The sequence below is a fragment of the Mesoplodon mirus genome (assembly GCF_964341445.2).
Source record: "Mesoplodon mirus genome assembly, chromosome: 11".
NCBI lineage: Eukaryota > Metazoa > Chordata > Mammalia > Artiodactyla > Ziphiidae > Mesoplodon > Mesoplodon mirus.
The window spans coordinates 40,508,585-40,527,152 of NC_138987.1; the positions used below are offsets into that span (position 1 = coordinate 40,508,585).

Genomic DNA, 18,568 nt, shown 5'->3' on the forward strand with positions numbered 1-18,568 from the left:
CTTTCTCCGCCCTCCCCACCCCTCCTCGGGCTGAGAGTCCCTACAGGGCCTGGCCAGGGGCGTAGTGTGGGCTCTGCTCTGAGGACAGGAACAGCAGCCATTCCTAGGAGAGGCCCGAGGCAGTGTGGTGCCCCAGCATCCTCTGTGCCCGAGAGGGGGAGGGGGCGGCGGGGCTGGAGGCACTGCTCCCTGCTAACCCTCCCTGAGGAACAAGGGGCGGGGAGCGCTGTGTGGTGGCATCCAGGGGCCTTTGGAACCCCAGAAGAAGCACATGCAGCTGGGATTCTGAAAAGATTTTAATCCCTCTCTCTCCTCCCACCCTCTCATCTCCAGTCAGGGGTTCCCTGCCGATGGACCCAGAGGAAGTCAGAGGTCAAGGTTTCTAGAGTGACGTAGACCATGGGTCACCCCCGAGGGCTGGTGCAGGACAGAGAAAGGATGTGAGGGGAGGCACACCCCACCCCATCATTTCAACTTGCTCCCCAATCTGATATGAGCATGTGGCATTTTTCCATCTTTCAGTGCCCTGCAAGCAGCTCTACAATGGCACCCAAAGCCCTCTTCTCAGGAGATTCTGCCCCCAGTCCCCCCATATGGAAATTCCAGAACCAAGATGTGTACCTCAGCTCCCGCCTTCCTTTCTGCCACTGATGAGACAGACGCAGGGTGTCTTGGGCACCTGGCAACCCAGGGTGGACTAAGAGGCTGCACCTTGCCCAGAAAAGAAGTACCCGGGGCCCCAGGAGCGGGGGCTACAGAAGGATTCGGGGGCCCTCTTCCAGCCCTTGGAGGCCACCTGCCCACAAGGCCTGGGACAAGAGTCTCTGTCCTCTCGGTCCTCCATGTGGCTGACAATTCCAGTGCCCACCCTGGGCTAGGGGCCAGGCTCTGAGCTCGGAGAGATGGGTCAGGACTCAAGGACTGGGGGCAGATGTAGGCACAGGACCAGGGCCACGATGGAATTCAGGAGAGGCCAGTCACTGGGCTGGTCCAACTTGGTCCCCTCAGGCCTGATGGGCAGGTCTGGGCTCCTTGGGAGGAGCAGCCTCAGGCTGGAGGGGGCTGGTGACCAGTAGGCTGCAGAGGAAGAAGAAGTCAGCGAATGTGGTTTTCAGAGCTTGGGGTTGGGTGAAGCCTGGATCTCTCTTCTCCCAGACCCTGCAATAAGCCCTTTTTCTGGCTGAGCAGAGACTGCAGGAAGGTTCCAGGGTGCCACTCCCTGGGAGCGCTGCACTGATTTCCACTGGGTGTGGGAGGACTGCCGTGATCTCCAGCCAGAAGGGAGGGCAGGTCGGGGAGAGGCGGGCAGCCTCACCCCAGACCCCACACAGGGCCCATGGAGATGTCTGGAAAGATGGCAGAAGGACCGGTGGGGACCTGGCAGACCAGGGAGATCCACTCGTCCTCCGTGAGCTCAGCCCATCTCTGTGAAGCAGGCAGAGTGACTCCCCCCAGACTGACCGATGTGCTGGGTCAGCTGCTGCATCTAGTCCATCACAGGTCTAGCCCACAGCAGGGACCAAACACATGTGCTGGGGGCTGCGCGGATGGATGGACAGGGAAACGGATGGTGTGACTGCCTGTCCAGGGTCCAGGGAAACAGCTGGTGCCTTCCCTTCCCAGCTCAGCCACTCCTGCTCTGCCCCAGTCTGCCCGTCTCACCTGACCAGCCCGAGGAGCTGGTCCTTCGTCCTGGAATAGACTTTGAGGACCAAGTTCCTCAGCAAGCCCCGCATCCACCGCAGGTCGGCCGGCATGTCGGGCAGCCACACCACCACCCTGGAGGGAGAGGCGGCAACAGCTTCGCCACCCGGCCAAGAGCAAGCGTGCAGCCCCGCCAAGCCCACCCTGCCCACCCCACCCCCCCCTCTGGTCCAGAGCAGAGCCAGGGGGGCCCTGCAAAGAGGCGCCAAGGCTAAAGGAAGGGGAAGGGGGGGTATGAAGCACCGGCGGTGTTGGCTCCACCACAGAGCAGGTTGGACACACAGGCACCTGCAGAGGCCTGAGGGGGTGGGGACCGATCCCCGAGGGACTCTGAACTTGGTGGAGGCCGCTGGGCCCTTTAGGTATTCAACTCCACAGGGCACAAGTGGGAAGCCCAGGGGTGGAAAGGGTGGGGCTTTGGGGTCAGGCTGGCTCGGGATGCAGCCCGCTCCCCTGTTCATCAGCTGCGTGACCTGGGTGGGTCAGGGAACCTCTCTGGGCCTCAGTTTCTCACAGCCAAGTGAGGACCATTACCTCACCTCCTCCGTGTTTCTGTCCCTTCCTCTCTCTCCTCCCCAGACCAGCCCCTGCCCTCCAACCTCCACGCCCCTTCATCCACTACCCTCTCGGCAGCCAGCGACTTCCTAGACACACATCTGACCTTGGTCCTCTCTTGCTCAGCGCCCTCTCATGGCTGCTGTGGCCACTCAGGACCAGCAGAGGGCAGCATCATCCAACTGTGGCTGAGGGGATACCTGGCCAGGCACCGTCTCAGGCTTACTGGACACTGCAGGGCCTCCCCTCCCAATGTACTGCCCTTCAAAGGGCCTCTAAACCAGAGCCTCAAACTGGGCAGACAGTCAGTCCACAGGGTGTAGTGTGACAGTGGACTGTCCCCTCATTTATTCTGGACCTTCTACCTCTATTATTGCAGCCTATACATTGAGATTGTAGGTTACAGAAAATACCAAATATGAATTTCCCTGCGGTCTGGGCAGGCCTCCCCATCAATACTCATAAATGGATTTTTTTTAAATGCAAAGGCTAGCACTTGAATTTATCCTTTTTGATTTCAACCTGTGGTTTCAGTCTAGAAGCTCAGCATAAGAAAAATTCATGTCAGCAGAAAGCTGTCTCCCAGCTTTGGGTCACCAGCAATTTAGACGGCAGGGATGACCTAGTCATTAACTCAGCATGGAGCAGGACAGAGACTTGTGGCTCACTGTCATAGACCTTCTTGTAGGGAATAGAGAAGTTTTAAAAATACAGATCTCTCCATGACACTTTCCTGCCCAAACCCTTCACTGCCTTCATGCAACCATCAGGATAAAGACCACACCCCTCACCTGGCTACAGACTCCTGTCTGTCCAACCCTTGCCAGCCTCCTCAGCCCCACCTTGTACGCACTCCACATTTTGGCCCCAGCCACAGCAGCCCCCCTTTCTGTTCCTCAGATGAGCCTTACTCCCTTCTGCCTTCTGCCCCAGGACCTTTGCACAAGCTCTTTCATCCGTCTGGAACACTTTTCCCTTCCTTCTTTGCCTAGAGGACTCCTACTCATCCTTCAGATGATAGCTCAAAAGATATCTCCTCTAGGTAACCTTTCCTGACCAGACAGTCCCTCTTGTGAACTGTCCCAGTTCACAGCCAGTGTAGACCTCTCCTAGGAATCCACAGCCAGGGTAGACCTCTCTAGGTATCCCTAGGCTCAGCTGGATTGCACAGGTGAATGTGTGATGATCGGTGGGCTGTGAGCTCCACAAGGCCAGGAACTGGGTCTGAGTCAGTGCTGCCTCCCAGCCCCCAGCCCAGACTTGGCCCTTGGTAGACCCTCAATAGCTATTGATGGAATGAACGAACAAACAATGCAGAGTGATACATTAACCAGCAGAGTTAGAACAGTTACTGAGGGCCTAACCACAGCCAATCTGCCCTGGAAAGGCCTCGTTTTGTAGAAAAGGAATCTGAGGCCCAGAGAGGTCAAGATACCTGGCCCGGGTCACACAGTTAATCTGAGGCAGACCAGCCCCTAGAGTTATCCTCGGAAACATCACATTTTCTCTGAGGCTCTGACAGGTGCAACAGTGGACCAAAGATCCTAGAGGCAGGAGGGGCCAGGCACTGACGGCCAGCCCTGTTTCCAATGTATTGATGGGTCACAGCTGCTACCCCGCCTCCCCATCAGTCCCATCTTGCAGAAGAGACCACAAGACTCCTCGGGGTCATGCAGCCAACAGCAGGCGGCGTAGGGACACCAGCCGGGCTCTGCCCCCGCAGTGTTCTGGCCACCCTTCCTGCCATGGGCACTGGTCTCAACGAGCCAGGCCCTTCCCAGGACCCCTGGCCGGGCCTCACCTTCTGCTCTGGAAGTAGACATACTCAAAGGGCAGTGCGCAAGGCAGCAGCAGGTACGTTAGCGCCCACCCAGGGCCCGCCTGGCAGAAGGAAGCCCAGGTGCGGGGGTCCCTCAGACAGGCTTTCTTCAGCGCTACAAGAGAGGCCGTGGTGGCCCACCCCTCCCCCCAGCCACCCCCTCAAGGTCACCCTTAGGAAAGATAGCCGGAGCCCCTCTCTACCTCGCACAGGTCATGGAGGACACCCCACCCTCGGCTGGTCTGCAGAGGAAGCAGCTGCATTTATGGAACCCCTACCAGGCTCCCTCGTTATTCTTGAAATGACAGTGCGGCCCTTTCGCAGATGAGCAGACTGAAGCTCAGAGAGGAGAAGTGACTCACCCAAGCCCATTGCCGGGAAGTGGCAGGGCCAGGATGGACCCAAGGCCTGTCGGGCTCCCCACGCTGCTTCCATCTCTCCCGCCCCTCTGGAAAGTCTGCTGTGGCCCCCAGGGTGAGACAAGTGTCCCTCCATACTTCCCTGGCTAACAGCAACACATCAGCGGTATTAATAACAGCAGCTGTGACCATGTGACCACTTCCCGAGCCCCAGCCCCTTAACGGACCAGAGTGGAAGGGCCCAGCATCCTGGCCGGGGCAGAGCCAGAGCCCGAATCCCGGCCTCCAGACCATGGCTCAGCCACGCACACACCACCAGCCTCGACTCGGGGTTCACGAACAACAGTCCCAGGACCTGGCACCCCGTTACATGCCATGTGGCCTAGGATGGGTCCCTTCCTGTTCCTGAGCCTAGGTCACCTCCTCTGAAAAATGGGGACACGGGCAGGACCTACCTCCCTGGGGAAGGTGAGGATCAAGGGATGTGTGTAAGGGCTAAGGGCGGGGCCTGCGGTGTCGGTCTAGTGCCCCATCTGAAAGCCTCTCTGGTGCCCCCATGTGGCTGCAGAGACACTGCCAGAGTCCCAGAGCCCCAAGCTTGGACCTCAGGGGCTCAGCGCAGATCCAGGCCCCCTTCTGCGTGCCCTGTGTGGTCTCCTACGCAGAAGGAGGTGCCCTCCTCATCCCCTTGCCCACCCCCTTGTCCCTGCTCTGGCCTCGACCACCATCATCTCTCCACCCAGCCTCCCACCGTGTCAGCCTGTCCCCTCCTGGCTAAGTACAGCAAACACTAGACCCAGAGATCAGAGCCGTAGCGAACTCTGAAAAGGAGGGGTCGCCCCCCACCCCGGGGGCTCTCCATCTCTCTCGCCTCCTGCAGCTTTCAAGGCCGCCTGCCCCACCCTCCCAGCCTCCCCAGGCTCATCTCTGCTACCCCACCCCTCCTTCAGCCACAGGGGCCTCCAACTCTCCCCCATCAAACCCAGGACATTTGCAACTGCTGTGCCCGCTACCTGGATGCTCATCTTCCCCCTCTTTTGCTTGGCCACCTCCTCCTTTCAAGTCTCACTTAGATGCCACTCAAACTCGCACTCCCATTACACGTGCCTATCCTTTCCCGTTGCGGCAATTGTGACGTGTAGGTCACCGAGCAGGGGAGCTGACTAAATGGTTTGTTAGCTGTGTGGCCTTGGGCAAGTCACTTAAGCTCTCTGTGCTATGGTTTCCTCAACTGTCCAATGGCGACAATTCAGTACCATCCTCAGAGAATTATTGGGGGGGATGACGAGTCCATCTCCATCTGGAGAGTCCAGAACCTTCTGTGTGTGCCTCTCCTCTGTCCCTCAGCACCTCTTGCCCTTCCCTGGGCAGTGGGCAAACACCTGGCTTTCTCAGACACAGACATGTGTTCGAATCCCCCAGTCGCAGGCTCTGAGACCTTGGTGAGCCCCTTCCCCTCTCTGAGCTTCAGTTTCCTCATCAGTGAAATGGGCTAAGAAAAACAGGCCCCCAGTTGTGGTGAGGAGTGAAGGGGGCAACATGAAAGGAGCCCCAGCACCATGCCTAGCACTTAGTAGATTGTCGATAAATGAGTCCTGTCCTCTTTCAGACCACGAGCACCTTCAGGGCAGGGTCCCTGGCCCCAGGACCCTGCGTGCAGGGCAGCTGGTAGGTGAGCAAGTATAGGACGGGAGGGGCAGTAGCAGCCTCCAGCTCCGGGGAGAGTTGCTCAACATCGAGCACATTCCTGACCAGCACATTGGGCGCTGCCCAGTTGAGAGACAGGCCCGCCTTCTGGCCTCTGTCACAGTCAGCATCCCGGGTCCCATCAGTTGGGGCTGGGGGCTCCTTAGATACCGACGTCCACAGCACTGGCTCCTTGGTGAGTCCTGGGTCGGGGAGAGGAGGGATACAACAGGTCAGCACATCTGAAGCCTCCCGGTGACAGTGACCTCCCCAGCTCTGGGGACCCGTTTGCCCCAGGATGGATGGACCCGGGGCTTGTCCTGAATGACTTCGTCCTGTGCTCCCCAGCCCTGCTCTGCCCCCTGATTCCTATGCACTTGCTAGTGGTTAACAGACCCCAGGCCCTGAAGACTCAGCCCAAGGTTCAGATCCTGTGGTCACCACCTGCTATAGCTCTGTGACCTAACAGCTCCATGCTTGCTTTCCCTCCCTGGGAAAGGGGAAAATTAAGACCTGCTGCATACGCTTGTTCCGAGAATTAGATGTGATAAATATATAAAGCTCAAGCCCAGGTCTGGAATTAAATGTGATAAATATGTAAAGCTCAAGCCCAGGTCTGGGCACATATTATGTGCTCAGCAAATGCTTCCAGCTGCTGTGTGTTTGGGGCTGTAGAGTAGGGGTCAGGGCAAGGGTTCTGGAGCCAGATGGCCTGAGTTCAAATCTCAGTTCTACCACTTTGAAGAGCATTGCCCTGTGGGATGACATCCAAGCTCTCCAGCTAAGAAAACCTCTCTGGCCCACCCAGTGCTCTGTCACTCACACAGTGAGTGACACACACACACACACACACACACACACACGCTCTCCTGCGGCCCCACTGAGGTATGTGCCCTCAAGGTACCAAGCTCTGTTCCTTTGCTCTTGCCCTTCTTCCCTCTGCCTAGAGTGCCCTCTTCCTTTCCATCCTCAATCTCTCTATAGTCTATATATGACTAGTTAAAACCCAGCTTATACATCACCACCTCCAGGAAGCCCTCCTTGCCCACCCAACCCATTGGGCTGGGTTTGGTGCCCCCGCTGGGCTCCCACGGCCCTGAGCATCCCTCCATCACCCTGGGGAAATGCTCTCTCTGGATCTGTCTCCCTCGCACCAGGTGGTGGGCAGCTTGAGAGTAGGACACGTGTGTGATTCTTCTCTGTGTCCCCAGCTCAGGCCAAACACAGAGCAGACGCTGAGGAAGAGAATGAGTGAGTCGAGGTCGCTAAAAACTCAAGCAGCTGAAAACCGGGATCCACCGGGCACTCACGTGGGGGGCGATCCCCAGCTACCGTGGAGGCTGCCACCTACCGCATCTCTCCAGGAACCTCAGGGCATCCAGGTGGCCTTGTCTGCAGTTGTCGGCCACTACCTGCCAACACATAGGTCAGGGTGGGATGGGGAAGGCCTGGACCTGCCCCTCGAGCTGGTGGTCACAGGCCAGAGACTCATCTTCAACAGGAAGTGATCCCAGGGCAGCCTCTGCTTCCCAAGAGACCCCTCAGCAGGGCTCAAGGACCCTGAGGGTCCCTGCCCAGCACTGGGCAGAGAGGGTCCCAGGACCTCAGGTGGAACAGATCTGCTTCAGCTGCCTTCTTCCCCGCAGTCTCATTCACTTTCTGTCTCTGAGACTCCCTGGCTGGGGGCTCTTGCTCCAGACCCTCCTCTCTGGCCTCAGTTCCATCCCCTGAGAAATAGGATAACAAGGCCTAGCCAGAGATTCCTGGTTCCCTGTAGATCAATACATGGTGGTTCCCTTTGCCCTTTGATGTTCACCACCAGAACCAGCCTGAGATGGCAGAGGAGTGTCGAGGCTCAGCCCTGTCTGTCTCAAACAGAGCCCCACTCATAGGGAAAAAGTACCCGCAGGTCCAGGAAGGAGCTCTGCCACTTTTAAATGCCACTTTGTTATAAAACAGAAACTAACACACCACTGTAAAGTAATTATACTCCAATAAAGATGTTAAAAAAAAAAGTAAAAAGAAAGAGGTAAGATTACTTTTAATAATGTATTTTATTTAACTCAATATATCTAAAATATTATCACTTCAACTTGCAATAAATATAAACAAGAATAAGAGATTTTATTCTTTTTTTCCCTAAGCCTTCTAAACTTTTTGCTTTTAAAACACACCTCAATTAGGATATTAAATTTTCAGCAAGCCATGTTTTAAGTGCTCAGTAGCACAAGTGGCTGGTGGTGATCACATCGGACAGTGCAGGTCTAGAACCCAAGAAAGAAAGAAATTGACATCTCCTGGCACGTACTGCTTCCTAGACCCCTGGTGTCTCCAAGAGGAGTGAGTGGGTGGCTGCCCCCAGGGAGCCCATCATCCATGGAGGAAGACACACAAGCAGGGATGACGGGCTGGGACGGGTTGGGATGGCCAGTGTGGGTTAAGAAGGGTGGAGTTCAGGGGCCAGCCATTCCTTGGAGACATGTCCAGGGATTCAGAGGAAGAGCAATGTTTGAGCTGGGCCTTGGAGATTGAGCAAGGATTCATCAGGAGGTTGAGCAAGGATTCATCAGGTAGGGAAAAGAGGACAGGCACAGAGGGAGGAGTATGAGCAAAGGCACTGGGGCAGGGAGGAGTAGGGAAGGATGAGAACCCAGTGTAGCCCATGTGGGCAGGAGGGGGGGCGGGACAGCAGGAGGCCTGGGTGTCAGGCTGAGTTTCTGTGTATTTTGTGCTTCAGGAACTGGATTTTGCAAATCTTGGGGTGGCTGTCCAAGGTCTCCCAGAGATAGGCACCTGGAGGCCAGTGTTGCACAGGAGCACATCCACAGAGCACCGGAGGCTGGTCACCACGTCCCACCAACCCTCCCTTCTCAATCGTGATCCCGCCTGTTTGCTCCCCAGTCCAGCCATCCTCTCTCCAGTGTCTACTGCTGTCAGAGCCCCGCCAGCCGGCCTGCCCCGCCCTCCCCCATTTTCCCAGTGAATTATTTGGGGAACAACCTGTATCTCTTGTGGTCTTCCTTGGCAGAGGTCAAGAATCCTTCGATGGGCTTCCCTGGTGGAGCAATGGTTAAGAATCTGCCTGTCAATGCAGGGGACATGGGATCGAGCCCTGGTCCGGTAAGATCCCACATGCCGCGGAGCAACTAAGCCCATGCGCCACAAGCACTGAGCCTGCGCTCTAGAGCCCACGAGCCACAACTACTGAGCCTGCACTCTAGATCCCGTGCTCCACAACAAGAAAAGCCACCGCAATGAGAAGCCCGCGCACTGCAATGAAGAGTAGCCCCCGCTCTCCACAACTAGAGAAAGCCCGCACACGGCAACCAAGACCCAATGCAGGCAAAAATAAATAAATAAAATAAAATAAATTAATTTTTTAAAAAAAGAATCCTTTGAGTTGGTTTCCTACGGTCCCTGGCTTTTACTCCTGCTTTTAAGAAGTAAACTAATCTGGTGAATTCTTGTGTGTTGACCACTGGGCCCTGAGGTCACCCAGATGCTGGCGCCCATCCCAGCCTGGTCCCGCCTTCCCCGAGGGACCCAGGTAGCCACATGCCCTACTCAGTCCTCCTGAGTGTTTATGAATCTCAGGCACAGAGGAGGTGGCCATGCCTGCAGCTTCCCTCCCTCTCCCTCCGGCCTCTCTGGGTAACAGGGCAGGCCCGCCCCATCTCAGGGCTGTTTCTGGAGACAGATTCTTGCCAGAAACTCCAGCCCAGGGGGTCTCGTGTTCCCTGAGGCTCCTTATGCCCCCTGGGGCAGCTACTCATGTGCTGGTATCTTGGATGACCTCATCCTTCCCATCTGTGCCCTGCCAGCTGGGTCAGCCCAGGGCTTCTGTTGCGAGTCAGCTGCCTTCTCTTCCAGAAAGCAGGCCAGCTGCTCCTGCTCAGCTGTGCCCCTTCTGAAGGCTGGTCTGTGAAGACCTTCCTTCTTCCAAGATCCGTCATCACAGCGACCACCATTCAGAGTTACTCTGGGCTTGCTGTTGGCGGGGATCCTTCTCCGATGTTTTCAAAGTGGGGTGCATGTTCTCAAGGCTGGCTTTGCCTCCTCTTTCCTCTGTAGCTCTCCTCCAAGTTTCTTCAAGGGGAACCTGTTGCTGTCATTGAAAATGCCTCCAGGTCACTTTAAATAGATACGAGGGGTTTTTCAAAGTAAAATTCTGTGTCTGCGTGCCAACGCACATTGTGGAAACACACATTCCAGTCTTTTCAGCGCACCGTACACTGTTCCAATTTTTTAAATTGGATTTCGAGCTGGGGCGGGCGGGGGCTGCATCAGAAGCACTTGGGGCCCTTTCCCCAAACCTCGTGGTCCCTGTGTGCCCTCCACCCCAACACACACGTGGGTTCTGACATCTCCGCACCACCCCCACCTGGCCCCAGCCCCCCATCACCTGGCGGGCTGGTGGCCAGCACCAAGGTGAGCCCTGCAGTCACACTGAGGAAGAGGGCTGGGGGCCAGCATGCACAGGCATTCACGGTGAGAGGAAGGGGCCAGTGATAACGGTGGCCAGTGGGGCGAGGGAGTGACGGGGCAGGGCTGATGTGAGAGTCTGTGGAAGGTGGGCTTGACCAAGGCTGTGAGAATCCCAGGCAGCTGGGGTGGGAGCTGGATGTGGACCCCACCCTGTCGTAAACGCGTTTTTTTTTTTTTTTTTTTTTTTTTTTGCTTTACGATGCTGTGTTAGTTTCTGCTGTACAACAAAGGGAATCAGCTCTCTGTATACACATATCCCCTCCCTCTTGGACCTCCCTCCCATCCATCCCCATCCCACCCCTCTAGGTCGTCACAGAGCACGGAGCTGAGCTCTCTGTGCTGTACCGCAGGTTCCCACTAGCTATCTATTGTATACAGGGTAGTTAAACACGCATTTCTGGCTCCTTCCTGTCAGACCCCAGGGAAGCCGTCCAGCAGAGAGATCACCCCCTCCCAGCGCGGTCCTGTCCTCACAGCACACTGCTGGCGGGGCCGCCCTCTCCCTGGTCCCTGGGGGACCGGCCCTGCCTTGGGGCTGGGACCCGAAGCTCCTGCTGCGAGGCTGGCGACGGGCTGTCCTGGTGAGCAAGACAGGCTGGCAACGAGGCCCGAGGTCCCGAGGTGAGGCTGAGGCTCCTCACGCGTTCCTTCATCAGAGTCACCGAGTCCCCTTGGCCTGCCCCAGGGCCTGCACTGGGCACTGGGGACAGAGATGTGGACCAGCCCACCTGTGTACCTGTCTCCAGGGGGGAGGTGGGGTAACTAAGATGTGCATGTGTAAATCCCAGAAAATGTCACCTTCTCTGAGAAGCCCTCCCTGACCTCCTTTCCTCCTCCCCAACTGAGGTGGCCTTTCCCTCAGTGAAGAAGGAATCTGACTGCCTGGGTTCAAGCTCTGGCTCTGCCTCTTGCTGGCTGTGGGCGCTGGGTCGGTCACTCCACCTCTGAGCCTCGGTTTCCTCATGTGTAAAAGGGGGCAACAGTATTACTTACCTCATAGAGTTATTGCAAGCATTAAGCAAAATCCAGGTACAGCTCCTAGCATAGGGATCATTACATAGCACATGCTCTCAGCAGCATTAATACTAGCTACTATTATTATTGTTGCTGTTGTGGTTAAAATCACTATTGCGGGCTTCCCTGGTGGCGCAGTGGTTGAGAGTCCGCCTGCCGATGCAGGGGACGCGGGTTCGTGCCCCGATCCCGGAAGATCCCACATGCCGCGGAGCGGCTGGGCCCGCGAGCCATGGCTGCGGAGCCTGTGTGTCCGGAGCCTGTGCTCCGCAACGGGAGAGGCCACAGCAGTGAGAGGCCCGCGTACAGCAAAAAAAAAAAAAAAAAAAAATCACTATTGCCCTGTTATAGGACTTCCTATCCTTGATTATACATGTATGTGTCTTGGCCACTAGCCCATAAGCTTCCAGAGAGCAGGAACCACGAAGCATTCATTTCTGCATCCCCAGCAAATTTCCTGGCAAACACCATATTCATAGTAAAAACAATGGGATTGACCTATATACACTACTATGTATAAAACGGATAACTAGTGAGAACCTACTGTATAGCCCAGAGAACTCTACTGAATGCTCTGTGGTGACCTCAATGGGAAGAAAATCCAAAAAAGACGGGATATAGGTATACGTGTAACTGGTTCACTTTGCTCTACAGCAGAAACTAACACAGCATTGTAAAGCAACTATACTCCAAAAAAATTAATTACAAAATGTTAAAAGGATAATAAAAAATAAATAAACAAAATGATTCTGTGCAATGCTGAAAAAAAAATAGCAGCAGTAACAATAACCGTCACACCATCAGTTACCATTTCTTGAGCGTCTACTCCCTGCTGGACACTGTTCCAGGCACTCCAGGTGGACTTTCATTCATCTCAGCGACCCTCCCAGGAAGGGGGCCTCAGCCCCATTTCTCAGCCCTGCCCCAGGTCACAGAGCTGGTACTTATGACCCCTATGCCATGCGCAAACCACAGTAGGTCTGGGGCAAGGTGGGGGGCCTCTGTGAGGAGGCCTGGGTCCTGATCAGCCCCCATGTACCCCCGAGGGCTGACTGGACCCTGCCCCTGTGGACATCACCCTGTCTGGGTGTCAGGGTGCTTGCTGGCCCAGACGGCACAGGGGTGGAGCGGGGGTCTGTCCTGCGGAGGCCCCTCCCTCCCTCCTTCACAATTTCCGGCTCTGGGCTCTCCACCCCGAACGACATTTGGGGCCTGTGGAGGCTCCCTCTACACCTGATCCTGGGCACTGCTGCTCCCAAGCGGGATGCAGTGAGGCCCACCCACCATGCCCAGCTGCAAATGTCCTGATGGGGTGGGGCTATGGCCCTGAGCGGGCAAGGGGCTGGCCCGGAGTCACATGGCAAAACCCAAGTTGCCTCTGATTCTGCCTGAGGGAGGCATCAGAGGGGCTTCCAGAAGCCCCTGGAGAAGGTGCTGGGATGAGGTTGGGCCCGCCTGGGCCTCTCTCTGCTCCCGCCCATTGCAGAGCTTTGCTTCATGTCAGCCTCGAGGCACAGACCTGGACAGTGGGTGGGTCTTCACCCTCTTGGGGTCACAGACACTTTAAAAGTTTAAAGAAAGCACCTGGGACTTCCCCGGGGGTCCAGTGGTTAGGACTCCACACTTCCATTGCAGGGGGCACAGGTTCGATCCCTGGTCAGGGAACTAAGATCCCACATGCCACTCGGTGCAGCCAAAAAATAAATAAATAAAAATAGGGAAAGCAAGCAAACAAGCCCCGGGCCCTCCACACAGACTCCCACACTGGGGCCACAGCATCAGGGACCCCGAGGCCTGTCACCAGAGTCAGCTCAGAACCCGTCTGCGGCGAGTCATCAGGGCCTCACCCCAAAAACACACTCACATGGGTGGGAACAAAACTACCTGCGCCTCCTCTGCATATGTGTAAAGAAGGCTGGTGAAGGCGTCCTGGTTTCTGGACATCTCTCTCCATACCAGGTGTGTAGATGGAGCACTCTTTTGAAGAGGGAAATTTCCAGAAGGGTTGAATTGAAGGTGTTCCCCTTTCCCACCTGACTGTCCTGCACTAGCTCCTGAGAGGAACAAGCAGGGGTTCACTTGTCAGGGGATTGGGGTGCAGCGATGGGGTGGTGTTTCTCCTCTAACACAAATCTTAGATACCTAATAAGATGCAGAGTGTTCAGACACCATCATTTTCCCACCAAATTCCACATTCAGGGAGACTTGGGCCTCTGCACTTTGTGCTGAGCTGAACACTGAGCCCCCAGGGGCCGTGTGCTGAGTACACACACCTATTTTACAGAGGCAGAAACTGAGGCTCAGCAAGAGTGTGTGACCTGCCCAGGTCACAGTAATCAGCAGTCAAACTGGGCTCTGCCTGGCCCCCTGGCTTGGTGAGGGGAGTGGAGGAGGGCTGGGGAAAAGACCCCCGAGAGAGGACAAAGAGTGGCTGCAGCTCAGCCCGGAAAGCACAGGTAGGGGGTAAAGATGCAGCGAGACCAGCCCACAGCCCGGGGCAGTGTTTGAAGTGCTCCAAGTTCCCTCCACCGTGTACAGACTGGACCTCGACAGCCTTCCTGCATCCCGAGGTCAGCCCTACCTGGGCTGGACCTTTGGGTCTCTCTCATCTCCCCTCACTCATCTCGGAAGCCCCTCTGCCAGGAAAAGGCCTCAGAGGCTACTGGGAGGGAGGTCCATAGGCATGACAGAATCCAGTGGAGCCAGGGTCACGGCAACACCCGCTCCAATGTGTGGAAAAAGTCAGAGCTGTCGCAAACCTAGGTTTGCACTTGATTGCCAAAGAGGGGGTGATTCCGTGGCTCAGGCATTGGCTTCTAAATACTAGAGAGGACGGTAAGTGATGGGGGAGGGACGGGAGGCTGGCTGGTGCCTTCACATGCCCCACCCCTCACTGCTCCAAACCTACACCTCTCCCCAAGGTGACAGTCACGCCCTCCCCAAAGCCCCTGACATATGAAACAGCAATCGGTTCCTCCTCCTTGGGAAAAAGATGGGGACGCTGCCAGTTGATTCTTACTGTGCCTCACCCTGCAGGCACCTCTCGGAAGGACAGCTGTCAGTTAAACATGTAACACTTACAGATTTTCGGTGCGAAGTCCTTGTTTCAAAACCGTGCCAGCCTGTGCTTGGTTGGATCTTCTAAGGACAAGTGGCCTCACAGTGGACAGTCAGCAGTGCCCGGTGTGGGCCTTCCCCCAATGGCCGTTTCGTGCCACACCACCCCTACCCCCACCAGAAGAGCTGGGGGTGCCCCAGAGGGCCAGATGTGCTTTAAAAAGTAGAGCACAGGACTTCCCTGGTGGCGCAGTGGTTAAGAATCCACCTGCCAATGCAGGTGACACGGGTTCGAGCCCTGGTCCAGGAAGATCCCACATGCTGCGGAGCAACTAAGCCCGTGTGCCACAACTACTGAGCCTGCGCTCTAGAGCCCGCGAGCCACAACTACTGAGTCCACGTGCCACAATTATTGAAGCCTGTGCGCCTAGAGCCCATGCTCCACAACAAGAGAAACCACCGCAGTGAGAAGCCCGCACACCGCAACGAAGAGTAGCCCCCGCTCGCCGCAACTAGAGAAAGCCTGCACGCAGCAATGAAGACCCAGCGCAGCCAAAAAAAAAAATATATATATATATACATATATATATATGTGTATATATATATATATAAAAAAGCAGAGCGCTAGGCAACGCTGTGCAGAGAGCACTGAGGTGTGGGGAGAACCGGGGACAGGTCAGTCATCCTTTGAAGGGTCTCCGGGCTCTGAGCCTCTGAACCACGGCCTCTGTTAAAAGAAGGAGAATTAGGTCTCTGGAACTCACCCCTGATTTTGACAAACCCTGATCCAAGTGTCTCAGGCCCTGCCACTTAGCAGGTGACCTGGGGTCCTCCCTCCGAAACCAAGCTCTGAGTCAGGGTCTCCCTCCACTTCGCTCTCTTTGGCAGCTAGAAAACTGCAGCCAAACCTTGCCCCTCTCCCGGCAGGCCCTGCATCCCTGCTGAGCCCCTTCCCATGCTGGCCCCCTCCCCATGGTCATTAGCAGCGCCCCCCCCCCATCCGCAGCCTCCGCTCTGCTGTTGCGCCCTGGAGATGCTGCATCTCACCAAGAGGCAGCCCCTTGTTCCTCACCTCTGCCTCCAGGCTGTCTCTCCACCCTCCGTCAAACCTATTTCACTCCCAGGCCTACTTCCCCATCCTGACCTGTCCCTGTCACCGTCAACACCCCCTGCTGGCCTCGTATCCTGGCTCGCTGCTTCCTCTCCACCCCGCTCCGGTCTCCATTCCTGGACACTGCACGTCCACATTCCACTGTCTCAGTCTCCGTGGGCTCCTCCGATGCCCTTGCCCTCCACCCCATGCCCATGCCACACCCTCACCGTGTCACCACCACGAACTGCTCCACGCCAGGACCCCATTACAATCCTCTCATCCCAGGACCCTCACCCTTTCCTCTGCAAGCTGCTCCCCAGCTCCAGCGATGCTCCAGCCCCATGGACCCCCCAGACACTGACCCTAAAGCTTTGCCACGAACCCACAGTTCCTTTCAGTCCCTTATGTCCTCCTTCCTCAGCTTACATTCTTCTGGTCCGCTCGTTCAAAGATAAACTGAAGCATATTAAAACTGTTGAGTTTTCAGGACTTCCTTGGCAGTCCAGTGGTTAAGACTCCACGCTTCCACGCAGGGGGCACAGGTTCAATCCCTGGTTAGGGAACTAAGACCCCACATGCCATGCAGCACCTCCAAAAATAAAGCAATAAAAATAAAAATGTTGAGTTTTTTTTAGCAAAAACCAATTCCATTGGGGGAGTGCCAAACGGGGAGTGGTTAGGAGCACCCCACCCACAGGAACTGGGGCGGGACCTCATAGAGAAGACTTGGGAAGCCAAGCCAAGCCAACAAGGACAGTGCTCCGTGGGCTGTAGCCTGAGCCATGGCCTTACATGGGAAGCCCCGTGGGCTGCGTGTGATTGGCTGTCCTCAGGCTTCCGTCTCTTCACCCCGAGGCGTTTACAGGCTTAGGTCTGGGCTTAGATTTGGCTGCTAAATCTAATCTAAGCGAACCTACGGGCTCCCATTCAATGAAGGAGCACGGGTCTCAGTGGCTCAGCATCTCCAGACAGCTCTGCACCTTCTCCATTTCTCTTCACCTCTATGCACCGTCCTTATAACCCGCACCCTCCTCCCCACTCGCATCAGTGACCTGGTTCTTTCCAGAAAGCACGCAATCCCTTCCTTGCTGACAACACTCATGCCCGTCCCCATGGTGCCTGTCCCCATCACAGTCGTTGATGGCTTCCCAGCGCGTCCAAAGGCAGTTGCTCCCTCGGCACCCTCCTCCTCCCACCGGGTCCTCTTCTCTAAGCACTGGCTCCAGCTACCTCCCCTTCATCTTCCATACCATCCGCGCCTCTCTCCTTGACCCACACCTGCTGCACGCAAACACACTTTAAAACCAGCCTCTTCTAAAAGGCCCTCCCTCGACTGACTCCCACCTCTCCCTCCACCTTCTTCAGAGAGCTGACGCCCCTGGCAGTCCCCATGCTTTTCCCCCACCCATCCCCCCTGAGATTTTTGTCCCTCCCCGACACCCCGAGCCCCACGGCCACCTTCAAGATGGTCTTGTCTGCGTTGCCAAAGCCGGTGGGCAGTTACCTGCTCTCATTGTTCGTCTCAAGGTGTCTAGGACACCTGCTCTCTCCTTCCTCCCAGACCTCCACGTGGGACCACTGCAGGCTCTGTCTTCCCTGTTTCTCCGTTTACCGGTCCTGGACGTTCTCCTCTAGTCTCGTGACTTTAAATATCACCTCTACCCCAGCAACCCTCAAATCGTGTGCTCTGGCTTCTGCCCTGACCTCCAGACCTGCACATCCAACTGTCGACTTGACATCTCACTTGCTGGTCCAGCAGCCTCTCCAGCTCAACGTGGCCAAGGCAGGATCCCCAGTTGTCTTTCCAAATCCTTCCCTGTCCCCTCTTTCCCTTCACACTCATCTCCAATCCACCAGTAAGTCCACTTTTCTCTATACCTCCAGACTCCTCAACTGCGTTCACTTCTCTCCATTGCCATCTCTACCCCACTAGTCTGAGCTGCCCCCCTCTCCTGGGTGCCTGAAGGGCCCCTAAGCGACCTGCCCACCCCCAGTTCCTCCTCCCCTCGGAGCCCCTTCTCCGCAAGCCGCCCCCAACCTGCTTCTCCTGGAGCCAATGGCCCCTTCTTAGAAGAATGTTTTTAAACATGTGAAATAAAATTCATAGAATCACAAAGGACACCACTTATTTTCAACTACAATTATAAAAGTACATTTTAATTGTGATAGCATAATCGATGTGCTTCTTTGTTCATGCATTAAATAAGATCTAGGGAATTCCCTGGCAGTCCAGTAGTTAGGACTCCGTACTTCCATTGTATGGGGCACAGGTTCAATCCCTGGTCGGGGAACTAAGATCCAGCAAGCGGTGTGGTGCAGCCAAAAATAATTAATTAATCAATTAATTAATACTTATTTTTTAAAAAAGATCTAACAGAGGGTCTTTTCAGACACCATAATTTCAAAGTAATAAGCATAAATATTATCTTGAAATTTACAACCATAATACGATGTAGAAAGATCTGTGATTTCTATTGGGAACAAAGTCACAGGTACTTGTAAGAGTATCACTATGGTTTGTTTCCCATACCTGTGTCTGAAGGAAATCCCACATTTCAGGTAGAGGTTCTGCAAATGAACATGTATTAATACCTCTTTCCCATCCAAGTTTACAAGCCTAATGAATCCTGTCCACTGAGGTTTGGACTCCAGGCAGATCTTCCCAATTTGTAAATAAGACTGTGTCCCTCCCCTGCCTAAGCCCTTGAGGGCTTCCTACTGCCACAAGAATCAGATCTAGACTCCATACTGGGCCCTCCCAGGCCCAGGTCGCCCCACACAGCCCTACTCCCAGCA

General features: G+C 55.6%; 1 protein-coding gene across 1 annotated transcript; it reads right to left on the reverse strand.

Moving 5' to 3' along the window:
- Positions 1 to 1,004: 1,004 nt before the first annotated feature.
- On the reverse strand, positions 1,005 to 9,033 carry PNPLA5 (patatin like domain 5, triacylglycerol lipase; the record flags this gene model as incomplete). Its single annotated transcript, XM_082635301.1, has 6 exons — positions 1,005 to 1,077; positions 1,663 to 1,779; positions 4,061 to 4,193; positions 6,141 to 6,326; positions 7,475 to 7,535; positions 8,917 to 9,033. The coding sequence occupies 6 exons, from the start codon at positions 9,031 to 9,033 to the stop codon at positions 1,005 to 1,007; spliced, it is 687 nt and encodes a 228-aa protein (XP_082491427.1).
- Positions 9,034 to 18,568: the final 9,535 nt, after the last annotated feature.